This window comes from Orycteropus afer, unplaced genomic scaffold, assembly GCF_000298275.1.
Source record: "Orycteropus afer afer isolate SDZICR_OR568_19922 unplaced genomic scaffold, OryAfe1.0 scaffold00596, whole genome shotgun sequence".
NCBI lineage: Eukaryota > Metazoa > Chordata > Mammalia > Tubulidentata > Orycteropodidae > Orycteropus > Orycteropus afer.
Window position 1 is genome coordinate 1,228,077 of NW_006922183.1, and position 20,302 is coordinate 1,248,378.

The following is a 20,302-nucleotide window of genomic DNA, read 5'->3' on the forward strand; positions in this document are numbered from 1 at the left end:
GAGGCAGTATCACTACGGAAGTAGGATTGCCCAACCTTCCTTCCGAGGAGTGGCTGGTGGGTTTGAACCGCCAGCCTTCTGGTTAGCAGTCAAGCACACAAATCTCCACTGACAGACAGATTCTGCCCCTGAACCGCCACTGCCCTTGGAGAGGAAGCTTAGAAGTCTGCAGAAGGAGATGGGAGAGGAAGGCTTTGTGCCTCAGGTTCCCAGTATGCACCCCCAGGTTGGGGCTTCAGTCTTAGGTAGGGAGTGAACTTCCATGCCTACCTCAGAGAGTTTCCTTCTCCAGTGGATTTCTGCTTTCTCTCCCTCTAGCTGAGGCTGGAAATTCTTGTTTTGTTTATGTAAAGCCATGCTAACTATAGGCATGTTGCACTATGATTGCGGCGTGAGCTCATTTCCCTTGCAGCCCACCCAGTTGTGCATGCCATCGATGTTTGTTGTTAACTTGTAAAATTCTCTATTCAGAGTCTTGAGATAATTTATCATCTTAGGGGAAGACTGATAATTCATAGGTATTTTTTTTTCTTGTTTGCCTTCTTCCTCTGTGTTCCCTGGCACTTTGCTCAGGCTCCTGATACAGCACATAGCAACTGGTATTATAGTTACTCAAATATGTTACTCTCCCCCATGACACCACAAGTGCTATGAGGGGGCCATTGATATTTTTATGTTTCCAACAGTTAGCACCATGTCTGCTAGGTGATAAGCACGTACTATGGTAAATCCTTGACATTCTCTAATGATACATCCAGAATCTCTCAGAAATCCTCATATCTGTGATTGTCAATAACTGAGATATAAGTGTTGAGTGACTGGCTCCAGCCCCTGTGAAATGACTTGCTCCTACACAAGTGCTTCTCAGCATAAGTGTCAGATTCTATCAGAAGTGTTTTACATATTGTGTTCCATTTAATCAGGACAGCAATCTTATGAAGTGAGTAATATTACTTTCTCCATTGCAAATTATTACATGGCATTGACTTTTGGGGTGGCTTGCTGACAGACAAAAGCACATTTTTAATGGATGGGTGGATGGATAGGTGGTTAGAAATAGTAATACGATCAAATAATGCATTTGCTAAATGCTATCCATGCTAATACATGAAACATTTTGATCACCAATCTTCATTCTTTATCTTTTCCATTTCTCCAAAGAAGGAATAAAATACCTTACTAAAACATTGCACTAGACTCTCTCAATCCTCAGAATTAATTTCACTTACTTCTTTCATTTTTTTTTTTTTAAACAGGTGATGGCTGTGGACACATAGTGACCTATCAGGACAGTGGCACAATGACATCTAAAAATTATCCAGGGACTTATCCCAATCACACTGTTTGTGAAAAGACTATTATAGTACCAAAGGGGAAGAGACTGATTTTGAGGTTGGGAGATTTGGATATTGAATCCCAGACCTGTGCTTCTGACTACCTTCTCTTCACCAGCTCTTCTGACCAATATGGTAAGAAAAGAGATCTATGTTTCTTTGAGCACAGAAAAATTTGGGAGTTGGATAGAAAGGCATTATAGCCTGGGAACATTAGAAGAGAACCTTATTTTGTGTAACCTCTCAGGGCAGCTAAAATGGATACATTTGTTTCATAAACCAAAACAACAAGGACATCTACTGAGATGTTAGCCTTGTGGGTATCTCAGATGTGTTGATTTTAAATCTTGCTGGGAAGAGAACTGGAGGTGTGTAACATTTGGTAAGAAAAAAAAAAACATGTATAACTCTTTCATTCATTTGTTTGACACGTATTTTTTGAACATTGATTGACACTGTGTTCTAGACCCTCTGAAGAACTGGGGTACAGCAGTGGAAAAGCAGTTTATTCCCTCATGGGGCTTATATTCAAGTGGGTGAAGGGGGAAGGCATAGAAAAATAAACAATTAAACAAATGCATCTACAAAATGAAAAGAGATGTGAGAGAAGGAGAAAAAAAGAAAGAATGAGAAAAACAAAGTAGACGGAGGGGACAGTGAACCTGTGTTGAGTGTGTGTGTGCTCTGTCAGCTGGGACGGTTAGGAAGGCCGCGCTCCAGAAGGGGCATTTGAGCAGAGCCCCAAACGAAGGGAGAGAATAGGCATGCAGGAATGACTGGGGTCAGAGTGTCTGGGTCAGAGAACAGCAAGTGCAAAGACAGCTTCCAAATCAACCTTTGGAGATTTAGTTTTTTGTACTTTTGGGTGTACTACTAGCAGGTCTGGTAGCATAGTGGCTAAGGCACTTGACTGCTAACCAGACAGCTGGCAGTTCAAACCCACCAGCCACTCCTCGGAAGGAAGGTTGGGCAATCCTACTTCCGTAGTGATACTGCCTCGGAAACCCAAGGAGGGGTTGCTATGAGTCGGGGCCGACTTGACGGCACACAACAACAACAACAACTAGCAGGTTAGAGCCTGAAATCACCTTAACTGTGACTCTGATGCTAGTAAGCCTAAGGAGGTACCTTGAGATTAGACAATTTGAAAACAAAGGCAAAACTATATACAGCTTTTCTTGAGATAAGAGGTTTTATGAAATTCTCTATGCATACAGCTCCAAAAATGATACAATTTTTAAGTAAAATCTTATCTTCCTACTAGTTCCACAGGTAATTTCTTTCTTTTTTTTAATTGTGTAAATGCACAGGTAACAAAATACTTATACAGGTAATTTCTTAACCACCCAGCTTTCATGCCTGTCTTTCCCTTTGGTGCAGAGCTATGTCCTCAGCCACAGTGCCTCCCCCAGTTTGGAAGTCCATACTGGCTATGAGACTTCACAGGTGTCAATTTATCCAGCCTCTTTGGGAAAAACAGTCTAAAGGTGCTTTTTGTTTTGTTCTGTTTTATTTTGTTTTTATCCCTTGGAATATTATGTGTATTTTAATGAACAGTTGAATTACTCTTACACTTTTTTTTCCTCATATAATTGGTTGGAACTTTGATAACTTTAGTTTGACCTAAATGGGAAAAATCTAAAAATCCAGGGATGCCTTAGACCCTTGGGAACGCTTACTGTTCTGTCACCTCTGGTCACATGTTTGTAACTTATGGAGGCTCTTCAGAGAATCCCTCATTAACCAGGACATTCAGTCCAGATTGGGAGAGCTGAGTGCATGGCAGAGCTCACGTGTCAAATGTGAGGCAGAGTGCTGCAGGGCCAGAAACTGCTTTCTGCTGGTCTTTTGTGAAAAGGGCTGCCTTTCCCTGAAATGAGCAGGTCATTCCACCTGCTGACAGACTATGAGTCAGAGGCTGAGGTGAGAGGAACTACAAAGGGGAGCAAATCATCCTGACGCAGGCTTTTTGAGAGAGAATGTGGCTTTCCCACAGCTTGGAGTGTACCAGTTACCTTTGATATATCTTTACAAACTATACAAAACAAGAGGAAAAGGAATGAACTGCATGCCTGGAGCTAGCTAGGGTGTGTGGTGATCTTGGTCTCCTTCAGGGCATTGACCTCCATATTCCTGGATTCTTGAATTTTCAACACTTTGAGTCCTTGTTAGGAAATGCATAATGAATTGTAATTCACTTGTATCAATAAAACCAATAAATTAATTTTTTTATTTACTTTTATTCTATATAAAATTATATTTGTCTTTGATACAGAGAATATCTGCTTATTGTAGGAAAAAAAAAATCTGTTGTATGCCAGGCACATGGTTGGCCCTTATATATATTATCAGGTATAATATATATAAGGCCCTTATATATATTATCTACCACACAAGGTAAATATTATTAACTCCTTTTTTACACATAGGGAAACTGAAGCACAGTGAAATTAAGTAAAATACCCAAGATCACTCAACTAGTTAAGGGCTGAAGGGAAGATTATATCTGTGTCTTTGTGGTTCCAAGACATCTACCTCCACTGCCCTCCTCTCTTCTAGCCCCAGAACGCGAAGAATGCCATAGCTAACATCGCTCTTCCCAGGTAGACCAGCCCATTATTGCATTATACAGCAGTGTTGTCTAAAACACAAAGACTATGTGTTATTTGTGGTTGAGGGTGTTCTTAAGAGAAAATATTTAACAATCCTCAGAATTTCTGCCTTTAAAATCACTAACCAGACCTATACTTTAACTCAGTTGACATTGTCCCCTGGTGAGTTTGTAGTACTGTGATACTTTGATTAATGAAACTTCTTAGGACTGAAGCTCGCTTATCAAGTTTGGGTACGAAGTGGCTTGTGGAAAAATTTTGAGGTTTCCTCAGCAGCACAGGCTTCAACAAAGGGGGAGGAGAGACAGAGTGCTTTGTCTTCCTTTGGCCAGGATTCAGGGAAAGGGACATTCCCATCGTCCAACTCCCGGTTGGGTGGGAGGCACCTTTGCAGTGAGGTGGCTGAGGAGGGGGAGCCCTAGTACCAGTGCAGGGTCCCCGGGACCCACAGCTGTATCACCTGAGCAGGTGGAGGAGGGCAATGCCCGGAAATGCAGCTGGGAGGGAATTGATGTGCTAGAATATCTCCTGTCATTCTGGTGAATGGCTGCTCTAAAGTTTACATGCATGGCTAAAACAGCTGAATACAGTTTCAGCTTATCTAGCTGGATTTCTTTTTCATTAGCCAACTGATTGCTAAATCCCATTGCCAAGTGATTTCAAAACTCAAAGTTACCAGAATTTGGAATTTGGAATTCATGTTTTGAAAAAGAATAATGTTTTTTGGCATTAATTTTTGTAAGCTATGCCAAGAGTGGACATACTTGGAATGTGATTACATTAACCATTGTGAATATGCTGAAATTATACAGTTTCAGTCATTATGCAACTCATTTTTAATGATTTACTCCTTATCAGTTTTGCTTTAAATGTTTGGTTCATATACTCGAAGCACTGTAAAAAAAAAAAAAAAGTAAATCCACATTCTTGGTAACAAAATGTACTTGTAAACAACTGTGACCACCCACACCAGCTTTCACAGTAATCAGCCAAAATATACCCTTGATCTTGCTGGTGTTAAAAGGACTGATACAGACAGAATGGGATTATTTTCTTCTGTTGGTTATGTGTTATACTTATGGGGCTGATGTTTCAGATTAAAGTATTGATTAGAAGAATGCATTTATATGTCTGTAGCATAGTTAAGATACTAACTCTTTCAAAATATCTTTGAAACAGTCAAGAAAGAGCAAAGTTGATGAAGTATATCAGCTTTGCTTTAGAAAAAAATGTTAAGATTAAAAAAAAGCTTTTTAGATACTTTTTAAACCACAAATTTCACTTTTAAGCTGATAACATTTTTAGGAAAGATCTAAAAAAATTTTAGTCAAGATCATGCATGTTATTATCCTGGCCAAAAAAAAAAAAAAAAAGAGGTCTTTAAAAGGGAGCATGCTTTGCTTCACAGAGATTGTTTCCACTATAACTAAGGGCTTCTGGGTTTTTATTTAAGGGACCAAAGCATCTGAGACTCCCTGCAAAGCCCCTTTTCTGGTCTAGGCTCCAATCCAGGATCACAAAGTATTTAGTTGTCATGACTCCTCCATTTCCTTTAATCTAGGGTAGCTCTTCAGTCTTTCATTGTCTTTTGTACAGTTTAGAAGAGTACTGGTAGTTATTTTGTAGAATGTCTGTCAACTTGGGCTGCTTTGAGGTTTCCTTCATGACTAAATTCAGGTGATACATTTTTGGCTGACCTAACACTATCGCTTTTTAAAAGGATCTTTAAAAGAGTTGTTTACAGCAATATCCAGCATTTGAAATTGTGAGGTCACATATCCCCCAGGAATAAGAACTAAATCTGTAGTAAATTTCTTCACCTCCTTTTGTACGACTTTTGTCAGGAGACTCTTTTGCATTGAAAACTTCATTGACGGGTTATTTCATGCTGACATGTCTTCTCCAAATAGTTCTTTGTTGCTCAAAGAGGTCTGTGTAATATGAATCTTTGCAAAAACTCAAATTTAAGGTGACACCTTTTCAGAGGACACTTTGGAAAATAAGTTCATCTTCTATTTGGCCATATAAAGCAATAGAAACTTAAGGTAGTCAAAGCTGTCCCATGATTAAACACATTTATTGTTAAACCTAGAATATGAAGATTTAAGCCGGTAATATATTTAACTAACATCTCTTTAAAATTTTTGTATGGTACAGTTAAATTTGCTACTTTGGTGCTGATTCTCAGGGAACCATATTCATAATATAAAATAATAGAGAGGTTCATTATATAAAACATTAAAATATCTTGAGCTTTGGTGGAAAGTAGATGCTGATTTAAACCCAAATTTAAAATATGAAATCTCTCACATTGTTTTATTTATGACACTGCAGAGGTGAGGCTGTGAATTCATGCTGCAGATTATTACCCTCAACTTTAAAACTCTTCAGTCCCCTATAACCTCCCCTCTCCCTCTGCTTAAGTTCCATTTCCAGTCTTTCTGAGAAGAAAGGACTTGGAGATTTGAATCCACTCAGAGGTTTGTTTCTGCCACTACTGCTTGCAGGGGCCGCAGAGGAACTGTCATTTTTCATTCCTGACATTTCAAGAAGGTTGAGTGGGTCTTGGGTTTCCCCTGAAAGCTGACCCTCCCCTGATGGGTAGAATTTGAGGTTCTGCCAAGGGAGCCCCTGAATACCTACCCAAGGAACCTTGGCAGGAACTGGGTACTGGCCAGTCTTCCTAGGCTCATAGATTACTGCAGAAACCTAATTGTAGTCGGTTAAAGTAGTTCTATTCTGCTAAATGATTTGCACTATAGAAAAACCAGGAAGTTCAGGAATTGTTCCTTTACATTTCCTGTTCTTCCACTTCCACCCCCAGTATTTTTTTTTTTTTTTACCATTGTCTGTGACTTAGAAGTACACTGATGTCAAGTCAAATGTTAATATTTATATTACTCTAGGAACAAGAAGAATGAGAAAAGTAGGAAATAATACTGAGTATTTTGACTCATAATCAGAACATAATTTCTGTGATAATGTTTTGGAATGATATATATCTGGCATGCTGCAATAAGAGCTAATCATTATTCCTTTGTAGATTTTTTTTTTTTTTTTTTTTAAATAATCCCAAAGAAGGAAAGGCACAGGATTGGCAGGCTCTGTTTTACAAGTGTTTTGTGTCTCGCATATGTCTTACACATTTTAAAGGTGAAACAGATGCCTTTGAAGAAATTGCCAGCTTGTAAGAGATACTTCGGCTCTCCCACCACCCAGAAGTACTTTCTCCTCTGTGGTTGAGGCTACTTTGGTAGAAATGCTTGAGCAGGGCTGTTTGTTGTTTGTTTGTTTACTTGTTTTTGTTTTATTTTGTTTTGCCTTGGCTTTTATGCCTAGGAGTCATTCCCAGGTGGTACAAACAGTTCAGAGTTTGGCTGCTAACCACGGAGGTTCAGATGTACCCAAAGAATCCTGGGGCGGGGGAGGGGGGGAGACTGGTCATCTACTTTGGACAAACATCAGCCTTTGAAACTCTATAAAGCACAGTTCTACTCTGACACACGTGGGGTCACCATGAGTCAGAATCAACTAGATGACAACTGGCTTTTATGCCAATGTAGAATTTAGAAAAAAATTTAAACTTATAAAGGTTGTATCAGCCAGAATATCCCACGCTAGTTATCTCTTAACACAGGTCTCAAGTAGAAAAAACTATTGAGCTCTTCCTTCTCCTTGCCTCCAAATATTTCCCTGGAAACTCACAGAGATTCACTTTTAGTAACTGCCATCACTTTAGGGGGAGAGATATAATGTCCTAGGTGAGTAGTGAGCTCCTGTGTTGAAGCACTTAGCGACCTGGCTCTCAGAGCCCCAGGGAAAGTTGCACCTTTGTCTAAGAATCTGCCCGGTTCATTTATCATCTGTCACTGATTTTTGTCTGAGAACCAGAGACCAAAACTCTCCAGGGACACCACTTACATTCTTACGTGACCATGGTTTTAATGGTACAGCCCAGGAATATCCCCTTTTTAATGCTAATTTCCTTCCTTTTCAAAGAAAATGGCCCTGAAAATTCTGTAATTTTGTACAATGACCCTATTGCAATAAGCAAGCAAGAACAAACTCTGCCATTTGACTGCATTGAAAAACCATCTGGAAAACAGACATAAGTCTAATGGCTTCAGCATTTCCAGAGATTGTTTATCTGCACACCTCTGAGCACGGATCTGGACCCTTGCTGGACACTGCTTTCTTGGCAACTGAGAGTGTGTGGTGTGGCTTGCCCTGCCGCTGGCACTCCCAGGAAAGGGTTCTTGCTTTCTGTTTTTACTTGAGAAATTACCTTCTTATGGGAAATTAAATGTTTGCTTCAGAAGGGGCTCCATAAGGCCAGTGGAGATTGTCAGTTGTTTTGTGTGGTTGTAGTATCTTATGATAAATTTTTCAGGAGTTATTTATTTTTTGAATTTGGTCTCCGTGTTTTTCACCACTAAGAGAATGTTTATGGAGGGTGAGACTTTTTTTTTTTTTTAACAGCATATTAAAGGAGCTCTGGTGGTCTAGTGGATAAGCCATTTGGCTGCTACCCAGAAGGTTAGTAGTTTAAACCCACCAGCCGCTCCACAGAAGGAAGATGGGGTGATCTATTTGCGTAAAGATTTACAGTCTCAGAAACTGATGGGGGTAACTGAACTGGATTTGACTTGATGGCAGTGAGTGTAAGCAAGTGATACCATTTTTAAAAACATACCCCTTTCACAACTGGAACAATAACTAAGTTTCATCAGTTTTAAGACCAAAACAATATAGCCATCTGAAATGAAAATTTTTAACTAGGGTGTTTCTTGCCCTATAATGCCCAAAGAGTTTTGGGGAGACATTCCAAAGATGTGCTGTAAGTTGCTGCCCGGGTTGTCAAGTTGCCAGACAATTAAGAGAATTCTGGGTTCTGCTTAGAGCATAGAGTTCATTGTTCCTTATAGGGCACTTTTCTTTTATTCACACATGGAAAGATAAAGGGTGTCCTTCTTAGCTGCTAATGGAACAGTAGCTGCAAACAGGGTGTGGGCTGAGAGGAGCTAACCTACTTGGTCCAAGAAGGCACCTCCTGTGATTCCTGGCTCTTTAGTCCTTTTGCTAAGGAATCAGCCCATTATCTACTGAGTCTTGGTCTCATATCTAATCCCAGATGCTGTTCCATTTGGTATCACTGATAGCTTTTCCCACAACTAATTGGCAGGTCCTGTGTTGGACCCAACTCATGGTTACTCCATGTGGAATGAAATCAAACTCTGCACAGTCCTGTGCCATCCCCATGACCGATTGCAGACAGGAGCGTTATGATCAATGGAGTTTTCTTCAGTAGATACTCAGAAGTAGATCACCAGGACTTTCTTCCTGGTCTATGCCAGTCTGGAAGCTCCATTGAAACCTGTTTAGCGTCATAGCGACATACAAGTCTCCCCTGGCAGATGTGTGATGGCTGCCTGTGAGGTGCATTGGCCAGGAATTGAACTCAGCTCTAGACTCTTGTAAAAAACCAGAATGTAGGTTATTAACAGTGAAATATATGTTGTAGGCAGAAGTGGAGGGGAGGAATGACTTTCAAAAGAAAAGATGTTATCCTCACATGAGTCAGACTGAGAACTGAGAACATGGCTTAGGATAGACTAAAAGGGTTTTTCAGTGGTTTCCAATTAATTATTTTTCCCTCTCACTGCCAGTCACATTTTTGTGTTTTCATCTCTTTTCCCTTTTAACTCTAGGAATGTACTTATTAACTTCCAGACTATGAAAAAGAATCTTTATCTGTCAGACCTTCAGACAGGCAGTAATTTGGGTGCCTTGCCATAGGCGATACTGTAGCTAATACTCAACTCCTAACCACCCCCCAGACTAAAACGCTCCACTGCTATTGTGATAGTTATGATTTTGATGAATCTATGAAAAGAACTTTTAATGATGGCATTGATATAGAGAGGGATATTCTATCTCCTATAGAATTTAGTTACATTTTTATGCCATGTTAATAAGAATGTAAGAGATTGGTGCCTTGTGGAGTAAGGGTTGATTAAAGGAGTAGGTGTTTACATATTCTTTCTTTGAACTTCTTCCAGAAATATTTATGTGCCAGGCATGATTTTGGGAGGGTGCAACCACATTAGAATTTTATTATACATCTGACTGCTAACCAGAAGCCTGGCAGTTCAAACCCACCAGCCACTCATCAGAAGGAAGGTTGGGCAATCTACTTCTGTAGTGATATTGCCTCAGAAACGTAAGGAGGGGTCATTATGAGTCAGATCCCACTCGACCGTAGTGAGAATGTATTTTTGCTCTAGGAAATCATATATATTGCCCAACTGCTTAGGGTAGTGGTATACACTTTTACCTATTCATGTAACATGATTTCAAATTTTGCAACCTTTTTTTCAATTGTTTCATAAAATAATTTTTAAAAAAGACCCAACACGTTCTTTCTGATAATCAATTTACTTCACAGTTTTTATTAGAAATCATTGAAGTGCTATGGAATTTTCAAACCAGAAAATCTAACTCACTGCCGTCGAGTCGGATCTGACTCATAGTGACCCCTCCTTGGGTTTCCAAGGTGCTATCTCTACAGAAATAATATCCTCACCCCCCCATTTCTCTCCCAACCTATCAGAATGTGAGACAAGAACCAGAAAGAAAGCCCAATGGTTAGTTGGGTTCATGATCTCCTGAATCTCTGTACAGTTTGGGCCGTATTTTGGTTTTGGTTAGTGCACCCCAGTTTTTTTCAGATTGAAATGGCCTTTCTGCTATGCTGAAGTCTGATTGGTTCCCTGCCTCCATTTTCCTTGACCTGATTGTTGTTATTGTCGTTGCTATTGACCATTTCCATACTGTTTCAATTTGTGAGAAGTTGATGAAGAATGAATCTTATCAAAATATGCTTGTTAATTCCTATTTTCATAGCGATTATTATTTTAAGTTTTATTGTGATAAAATGTATATAACAAACATTTGCCATTTTAACCATTTTAAGAGATTATTGTTTTGCATATATGACTTTCAAAATGATAATTTATAAGCTAAACTTTAACTTACAGTAGTACAAGAAAAGTTAGATTGTTTATAGCTCCAAATCTAATTTTGTCTTTTAAAAATTCATTGAGCTTCCTGTTGCTTTTCAAGAAATTTATTGTAGAAACAATGTTATAATCCTAACTGAATAATTTACAGTATATTTCAAATGCCTTAGATCCTTATTTTATAAATCAAAATAAGTTATATAGGTTAACCAGAAGTTACTATAAGAGAGAGAGAAATGTGTAAACTGTACAAAAATAAGATTGTTAAAGACAGTTGTTACTTTTAATTCTGGAACCTCCTTGGAAAAAGGGAATTTGTAAATTTCTTTTAGCAAATTTAAGAGGTCCCCACAATAACATTTTTGTGATAAAATTTTCTTTACTGCCTAATGTATTTGACCTTTGTTTGGTAGTCGTCTTTTTGTTAAAAACAAAACCCATCTTTTGACTTGTTCACAATTAATTAGTTGCAACTTGTTGCTTGTCTAGAGTAAGCTCCTGTATATATTCAATTAAGCCGGTTTTCTCCCTTGCCTTGTCAGTATAACCAAGTTCATGCCAGTCAGTGGTCATCAGTCTCAATGTTAAACAAAATTTCAGTTGGGTAAAGATTAGAATCTTGCATTATGGGTTTCTGGTAAATTTGACCTTTAAAGAAAAGAATGTGTCACATACCAATTCTTCGTGCTGGTCTCAATTTTGAAATATGCCACAATTGTGCTTTGTTTTTAGGCCCGTATTGTGGAAGTATGGCCGTTCCCAAAGAACTCTTGCTCAACACAAGTGAAGTAACTATTCGCTTTGAGAGTGGATCCCATATTTCTGGGAGGGGTTTTTTGCTGACCTATGCCAGCAGCGATCATCCAGGTATAACAGAAGAATCAACACAAATCTGTGTACCTTTCTCTGTCTATGAATTCCTCTTGCTACCTATCATCATCTCTGGACAGAATTGTGACCTCAGATATAGAATTAAGATGTGAGGGAAGAGAGGATTGCATCATCATTGCCAGTGGATAGATCTGAATGGAATAATTGTATAGTATGTAGATTGATCAGCTGACTTATGTGTGACAGGGATGATCTCTTTTACCTAGGAACCTTAGATAACACATCTTTGGGGCAGCCCTCCTGACCCTTTTGAGGCCTGGCAATTCTCTGGGGGCCCTCCCCTATCTTCTTCTCACGTCAGAGACCAGGTCTTTTATGGCTCCTCTACCAGTGCACCCACCTAGGAAGCATATACAGTATTAACATCATGAGGAAGACACCACAGCATAGTGCCCTAAATAGGGTGAAGCTGAAACCTGAGCAGGACAGAAGGGAGCATGAAAGCTGAGGAGAGAGAGAAGTGTGGACTCCTATTCAGGCCTCTTGTGTCCATTATACTTAGTCCACTCTATATTTGTTCAGATTTTCTGGAAAGAGAGGTGTCCAGAGTTTCTGCTCTCTGCCTGCTGGCAGAAATACCCTGGGGAGAACAGACCATTCAATTCCCTCTTAGTCGGTCAGATCTGAGTATTCTCAACAGGCCCAGTATGGCCAGCGTTCACCATACTTTGCTCTCTAGGAACTATTGAAAAGCTGAAGGAAAGAAACAACTATTACAACAACTGTAAAATATTTAGACACTATCATAGGTTGAACTAAATGCATAGACACCCACAGTATCTTAACTTCCCTGTTGCTGAGTGTTGGTTCAATTCTATAAATTACTCCAGAGATGAATAAACTAAGCATTTTCTTCTTAATTGCCTGATTCTGGTTGATACAAAGCCAATGTTGTGGTGGTGGTGGTCTTGGGAAACATCTGGTTCTGTGGCTACTGGAATGCCGCTGGCTACATTGTGAAATTAAAGTGTTTCTGGAACCTTCCCTATAAACCACATTTGGCTTTTGAAATTGTTTTCCTCCTGCCAGGAGAGGTTATACACACAACCATTGTAGACATGTAGCACATAGTAACTAACCAGTGTTAGTTTTTCTGTTGGAAATAGATTCTGTTATGATTCACTGGGCCAACACTCAAAGACCATCCTTAGTGGTAGAACAGAGAGATGAGGAACTGTTTAAATAGTAGGGACATTATTCTTAGTTTTGATTTATTTTTAAACAGGAAAATGCATATTACTAGATCATGAATGAATGCTTTTTAAAAACTATCCTTTTTACTTAAAAAGAAAACATTATTGCATGAATGTCCTACCTTCTATTCAGTGTGCTAATTGAAGTTATCTTTATTTACGACAGATTTAATAACATGTTTGGAACGAGCTAACCATTATTTGAAGACAGACTACAGGTAACTATGGTATAGTTGTCCTTCACTGTGATGCAGTCATATGTTGCGGAACATACTTTATTTACACACACACACACACACACACCTATATATGTTTTAATCAATCATGTCGTATGTACAGAAGAATAATAGAAATGGTTTCTTTCAGAGCAGGGATTGGCAAACTTTTTCTGTGAAGGGTTAAAAAGTAATTATTTTAGGTTTTGTGAACCATACAGTCTCTGTGGCAGCAATTCAACTCTACCATCATAGGGCAAAAGCAGTTATTCACAATATATAAACAAATTAATATGACTGTGTTTCCTTTAAACTTTATTTACAAAAACAAATGACTGGTAAGATTTGGCCCTCAGGCTGTAGTGTGTCCACCCCTGCATGCCACCGTAGTGCCAATGAGCTATAATTAAATCTAGAATGCATTTTTTTAAAACCTGGCTAGTGTTTGTAATGACTTTTGTAATTCTTTCCTTGAGGAGAGGGTTCATTTTGTCTTTCTCACAAAGGAGAAACCTACTGAGAGTAAGGAGGTGAAATTTCTCATCCCCACTTTAACTGGAAAAATTACTTCACCTCTTTGGTGTACATTTCCTAGTCTATATAGTAAGGTAGAAAGAGCCCGAGTGGTACAGTGGTTAAGTGCTTGGCTGCTAATGGAAAGGTCAGCAGCTTGAACCCACCAACAGCTCCATGGGAGAAGAGGTGGCAGTCCACTCCTGTAAAGATTTACAGCCTTGAAAACCTTATGAGGCAATTTTACTTTCTCCTGTAGGGTCCCTGTGAATTGGTCTCCACGGCAATGGGTTTGGTTCTGGGTTTGTATAGTAGGGTAGTTAGTCAAACACTGGGTTCTCACCCTTGGCACTGTGGACATTTTGGATTGGATACTTCTTTGTTATGGGGAGACGGTCCTGTGCCTTGGATGGCTAGCAGCATCTCCTGCATCTATCCTCTAGATGTCAGTTATGGCAAACAAAAATGGCTACAGATATTGCCAGATGTCTCCTGGCAGGCAGAATTGCCTCCAGTTGAGAGCCTGTGGTTTGGAAATAATTGTCAACAACAACACTAACAACTATATTCTTCAGAGTGCTTTCTAGGGACCAAGCATAACTCTGTATACTTTGTATATAAGTAGCTCATGTGAACATCCCAACATGCCTAAAAGGTAGGTTTTACTATATCCAGATTAGCTACGCAACCCGGGGTATCAAGCTCAAGACCCCATGGTGTTGTCATTGGCTGTCAATTCCGATTCATGGTGACCCCACTTATGTGCAGTACAACTGCTCCACAGTGTTTTTAAGCCAATGGCCTTTCAGAAGCAGAATGCCAGGCCTGGCTCCTGGAGTACCTCTGTGTGAGTTTGAACCGACAACTGTTTAGCTAGTAGTCAGGGGCTTAACTGGGCCATCCAGGAACTAACCAAATCAGACATTTGGGCACTCTACTAAATGGAATTGTTTTATGTGTAGAATCAGCTCTAGTGTTAGTTAACAGCTCTAGTGTTAATGTAGTAGAGAAAAATGAAAATGAGCAATAATTGAATGTTGCCTTTTAAAGTTGCTATTCATCCAATATGGACATACACCAGTACTCTCTGAAGTCTTTGCAGTCATACTTAGATAGTCCCAGTGGTGATAGTACCTCTGGAAATCTTAACATATTTTCATTTCCTAACTCCTTGATTACTGCTGTAATACTGGGACTGCATAAGGTGAGTGGGAAAGAATTAAGAAGCATTTACTTGGTTAATTTCAGTAATTAGATGTTGTTATATGTATAACTCAAAGCATAGTGCCTAAGGCATTTGACTGCTAACCAGAAGGCTGGCGGTTCAAACCTACCAGCCACTCCTCGGAAGGAATATTGGGCAATCTACCTCCATAGAGATACCACTTTGGAAACCCAAGGAGGGGTCGCTGTGAGTCGGATCCGACTTGACGGCAGTGAGTTTGGTTTTTGATTTTTTTACATATAATATGCAGTCAGCAACAGGAAATTAAATAAAAGCAATTGCTGTATTGGAATTTTGGGGGCCAGTACCTTTTATTTAAACAAACCAAACAGGTAAACATTGTAAAGGGACATATATAGAAACGAATGCAGATGACATATATTTTCAAAGCTATCAACACTCTTGTGATACTTTAACTTTCTTTTTGTATCTTTTTCATAGAAATAGAGCTGTCTCTCATCATATCCTGTTAATGTGTTGATGCCTAAAGGAACTACACATGAGGAAACAGAATCTAAGGGGGATTACATGTGCTAGTCAGGGTAACACAGCCAGCTAGTTAGTGTCAGAGCCTGGATCACCTGGCCTTTAGCACTGAGCCTCTTCAACCATACCACATGCAGTAACATGTTTCTGCAAGGTTACTTGGAAAGCTACCATTAATAGAACTACTACTAACTACTGTGAATGGAATCCTAATTTAAATATACTTTTTTTTTTTTTTTATGATTTCAGGGATAATTCCTAATTAATATAGCGCTTCACTGTCTGGTATGGCAGCCACAAGCCACAAATGACTCTTGAGTCCTTGAATTGTAGCTAATCCAGATTAAGATGTACTATAGTTTAAAATACACTCCAGATGTTGAAGACTAGTATAAAAAAAGGAATGTAAACTATCTCACTGATCATTCTTCTTCTGTTCATTACATGTGAAAATTATTAAATTTGGACATACTGGGCTGTATAAAATATATTAATAATACTAATTTTGCCTGTTTCTTTTTACTTTTTTAATGTGGCTACTAAACTATTTAAAATTACAAATGTGACCCCCCCCATTATATTTCTTTCAGACAGTGCTAGTATATAGAAACCAATTATTACAAAATTATGGAGCACAGAAAGTGACATCCCTCAAACACTACCACAAAAGAGAAACAAGGATGCTTTTCTTTGCCACAGAAAACATGTATTGTTATTTTATATATTTTGAATATTTTTATGAAAGTGAGGTTGTATCATATATATTGTTTAGAATTCTTTTTTGTTTCTTAGAAAGTATTGCATGGACATCTCAGAATCAATTAAAATACTTTAGGAAAGCTCCTTGTTTGATGGAGTCTTATGGTGAATCCTTAAATAAAACATATTTTATTGTGAAATACTTGCCTTCAGAGAATCATTTTAGACTAATCTGTTTATTGCACAAATTAGGTTTCTGATTGGTCATTAAGGCAAGATTCATGAACATGTTCTATCCAGGAGAAAAAAAAAATTATTTAAGTGTAATTTAGTAGTTAATTTAATAAAATGTAAATTCTTTATTTTCTTTTCTCAGCAAATTCTGCCCAGCTGGTTGTAGAGACATAGCAGGAGATGTTTCTGGGAACGTAGTAGATGGATACAGAGATGTAAGTAATTGAAGGCAATGGCAGGGTGGGAGTAAGAAGTAATAAGTGCTTCTTACTCACCTAAATTCATTACCAGGTACAGTCAAGTGAGATATAAAACTCTGCTGCGTAGGCTCACAGTTCTCTCCTCTCTGAGGATAAATGAAAGCAAATAATAAGTAAACAAGTCAAAGTTGCTCGTGAATTAATTCTGTTTATAGCCTGTCTAGTTAAGCATAATATCTATGAAGTGAAAAAAAACTTTTCAACACCTAATAGTATACTTCCATCTACTATTTATAATAGGTTGTGGATTTGCATCTTTTTAATTAATGATTTATTTTAAATTCCATTTGGTTAATGTACTAGAATCAAAGACATGGGCATTCTTATCACATAGTAGTTCCGTTCTGTCTGGGGCCAGTGAAGGCATTTGCGGTGCTTATATATGTGATTCCTCTCTGTACTGCCTACCCCCAAATACTTAGGCCTAAACTAATAAGGCTTTCTGGGATAGACATGCTGTTCCCAGACAAAGGAAAGTGATAGGAAACTGTTTTTCTAAAGTATATGTCTATCCTCAGATAATCCTTCATTTCTTGACATTTATAGATTTCTAACAGGGGAATTTTTTATGATTTTAAATAGCAATGTAAATAAAAAAATAACCCCCAAGACAAAGGTGCCCCTTTAACCTGGAACTGAAGCCATTTCTGGAGGTTATTTTTTTATTTACATTGCTATTTAAAGTAGTTTGTGTTTACAGCCTGGCTTATGGGAATTAGCCTGAGTTGTTAGAAATGTGAAAAAGTATCTAGTGATGGAACTATATTCAAAGAGTTATTGGCGTACATTTTCACATACCCAAATCTAGCAAAAAAAAAATTGCCTTTGCCTGCATGTTCCACATGCTTGATAATTCATCTCAGGTAAGGTGAAAAAATAACTCAACATTTCTTTAATTTTTGCTTTTAGCATACCTGAGTCTGGGTACAGCAAATTTTGTTTTGTGGAATATTTTATTGTGTTTTAGATGAATGTTTACACAGTAAATTAGATTCCCATTTGACAATTCATACACAAATTGTTGCTGACATTGGTTATGGAAAAAGGGTCTCGGAGCAGCATCCTCTGACCTCTAATTTCATAAATGGGAGAGAGAATCAGCTATCAGCATCAACAGCCCAAGGCTGATTCCTATGATATTGAGATCAGACATGCTGCCTCCCTCCAACCTTTTGACTAATTCTGACACCAACCATTCTTCCCATAGCACTCTCTGTTTCTCTGCTGGGTTCAATAATTAGTTGCAGTGGCCTCACAGAACTCACACGCGATATTCAAGATTATGGAATTTATTAGGGAAGTAACAGGTTACAATTAAAGTTCAAGAATACTCAGGATACAATTCTTCAATCAGGGTAGCCTCCCTTGGGCCATGCCCTCAGGCATGCCTCTCTTTGGCCCTTGACTTCTCAGCCTGGCATCTGCCCTGCTTGGGCAAGTGTTACAAACCACTTTTAGCTCTGCTGATAGGTGCATCCTACTCCACCAATGAGCTCCCTGCCCAAAGGCACTCAGCTTTCTGGCAAGGCCAGCCCTCTGTTGGTCTCTTGGTTCTACTGTCTCTGAGGCCACTGTCTCAGCACAGGTGTCTCAGGTCCAAAGATGTGCTCCCCTCCCAGCTCTCCTCTGTCTTGATGGTTGTGCAATTCCCCTTTTCTCCCTCTGGGATAGCTCATTTTAAGCCTAGTGGAATGGCAAAACTGACCAATCCTCACATTAGGGTTCCATACACCCTATTTTCACAGTCCCACCTCCACAAGGACACCACGCACCTTATTTACATTATCAGCAAGCTATCCAGTCCCCACAAGCACCTTACATTTGCATAGTTCCACCTAGTTTTTTGGTGGGAGTTATAAAGACCACGGCTAGGAGAGCCATACTAAGTAATTCACTGCACTGCAGATTACAATGCTGGCAACGTATCTGCACTCTGACCGTTTCCACCCCACCTACCAATTTCTATCCATCCAATTTCTCTGTCCCTCCTTGCTTTCTCATCTTTGCTTTTGGAAAATGTTGACCATTTGGTCTTGTAGAGTTGATTATTTAAAGGTACACATTCCTCACAGGTGTTATTTATTTTATGGCCAGTTTATTATTTGGCTGAAGGTAACCTCCAGAAATGGCTTCAGTTCCAGGTTAAAGGGGCACCTTTGTCTTGGGGGTTCTTCTAGTCCATATCAGTCTAATAAGTCTGAGTCTTTTTATGAATTTGAGTTTTGTTCTACATTTTTTTCTCCCATTCTAACTGCAATCTTACATTGTGTCCCTGGTCATAACATTAGATGATGGTAGCTGGGCACCATCTAGTTCTTCTGGTCTCAAGATAAAAGAGGCTGTGGTTCACAAGGGCCATTAGTCCTATGGAAGGTTTTCTTGATTTTGCTTTTTGTTTCCTTTTTCCTACAGTGTCTTTGTCTAGAACACTGTCATAGGACATCCATTTGGCCTACGAGTTATTCCTATGAGGCCTTCAAGAAATCAAGAGAAGTTAAAAACCTGAAGTGTTCCTCACCTCCACTGCCCCCGCAATAGAAAGTTTTTATTGATCATTTTTTGGTGCAGGAAACTTAAGAATTATGCACAACAGGAGAAATAACATAGTTTTTTCTTACTTTAGATGTTTTTCTTGCCTCCTCCTGACAAAGATATCTCTTTCAGTATAACAGGTGAATGGTTTCCTGCAGGGTAAAGATCTGAGTACATGATCAAACTGGTTTTTGTACATGGCGAACTGGTTTTTTACTGGACTCATTAACTGGCTTTGTACCATTTACTTATAGAATGATTTTATCTAGAGGGGAAATTCATATTTTGAACGTTAACCTCCTCAAAGAAGTCTGATTAGTATGTTTGCATGTATCAATACAGTGGATGTATTAGTTATCTATTGCTGTATTACAATATTACTGCAGCTCAGAAGCTTAAAACCACACACATTTATTATCTCTCAGATTCTGTGGGTCAGGAGTCCAGACACAGCTTAGCTTGGCTTCAGGGTCTCACAAGGCAGCAACCAAGATGTAAGTTAGGGACCAGAGTCTCATGTGAGACTCAGCTGAGAAGAATCTACTTCTAAGTTCACATTGTATTGGCAGCATTCTGTTATTTGTGGATTATCAAACTGAGGACCTCAATTTCTTCCTTGATGTTGACTAAAAGGCTGTCCTCAGAGTTTTGCCATGTGGGCCTTTCAAACATGGCTGCCTGCTTCCCCAGAGCCAGCAAGGGAGAATCTCCTAACAAGGGTCTTCTAGCAAGATGAGTTAGAACCTTATGTTACATTATCATGGGAGTGACATTCCTTCATTTATGCTATATTTTGTTAGTTAGAAACAAGTCACAGCTCCCACCCACACTCAAAGGGAGGGGATTACACAAGGCATGTAACCCAGGAGGTGGAACATAAGGGTTATTTTAGATACCATCTTCCACAGTAGGTGCCTTCATGTTGTGAAATGTGTCCAATTGTAACAAGTCTTTTTCTGGAAGGGCCTTTGCAAAACAGAGTATATCTAGTAGGTCAGGATGACAGACTCTGTCAAATAAATTACCAGAGGAGCTGTTGAAGAAACAGGTACTCTATCTCAGGGAGGAAATGTTATCTTAGAGGGTGAT

The 20,302-nt window shown here is 39.0% G+C and overlaps 1 protein-coding gene across 1 annotated transcript in view; it reads left to right on the forward strand.

The window, feature by feature from the left end:
* The window catches only part of DCBLD1 (discoidin, CUB and LCCL domain containing 1), a 77,833-nt gene that overhangs the window by 28,667 nt on the left and 28,864 nt on the right, over positions 1-20,302 (forward strand). Inside the window, exons 2-5 of the mRNA XM_042783028.1 lie at positions 1,257-1,469; positions 11,698-11,832; positions 13,216-13,267; positions 16,564-16,636. Of these exons, the coding sequence (XP_042638962.1) occupies positions 1,257-1,469; positions 11,698-11,832; positions 13,216-13,267; positions 16,564-16,636 (473 nt within the window). The remainder of the gene's footprint in view (positions 1-1,256; positions 1,470-11,697; positions 11,833-13,215; positions 13,268-16,563; positions 16,637-20,302) is intronic.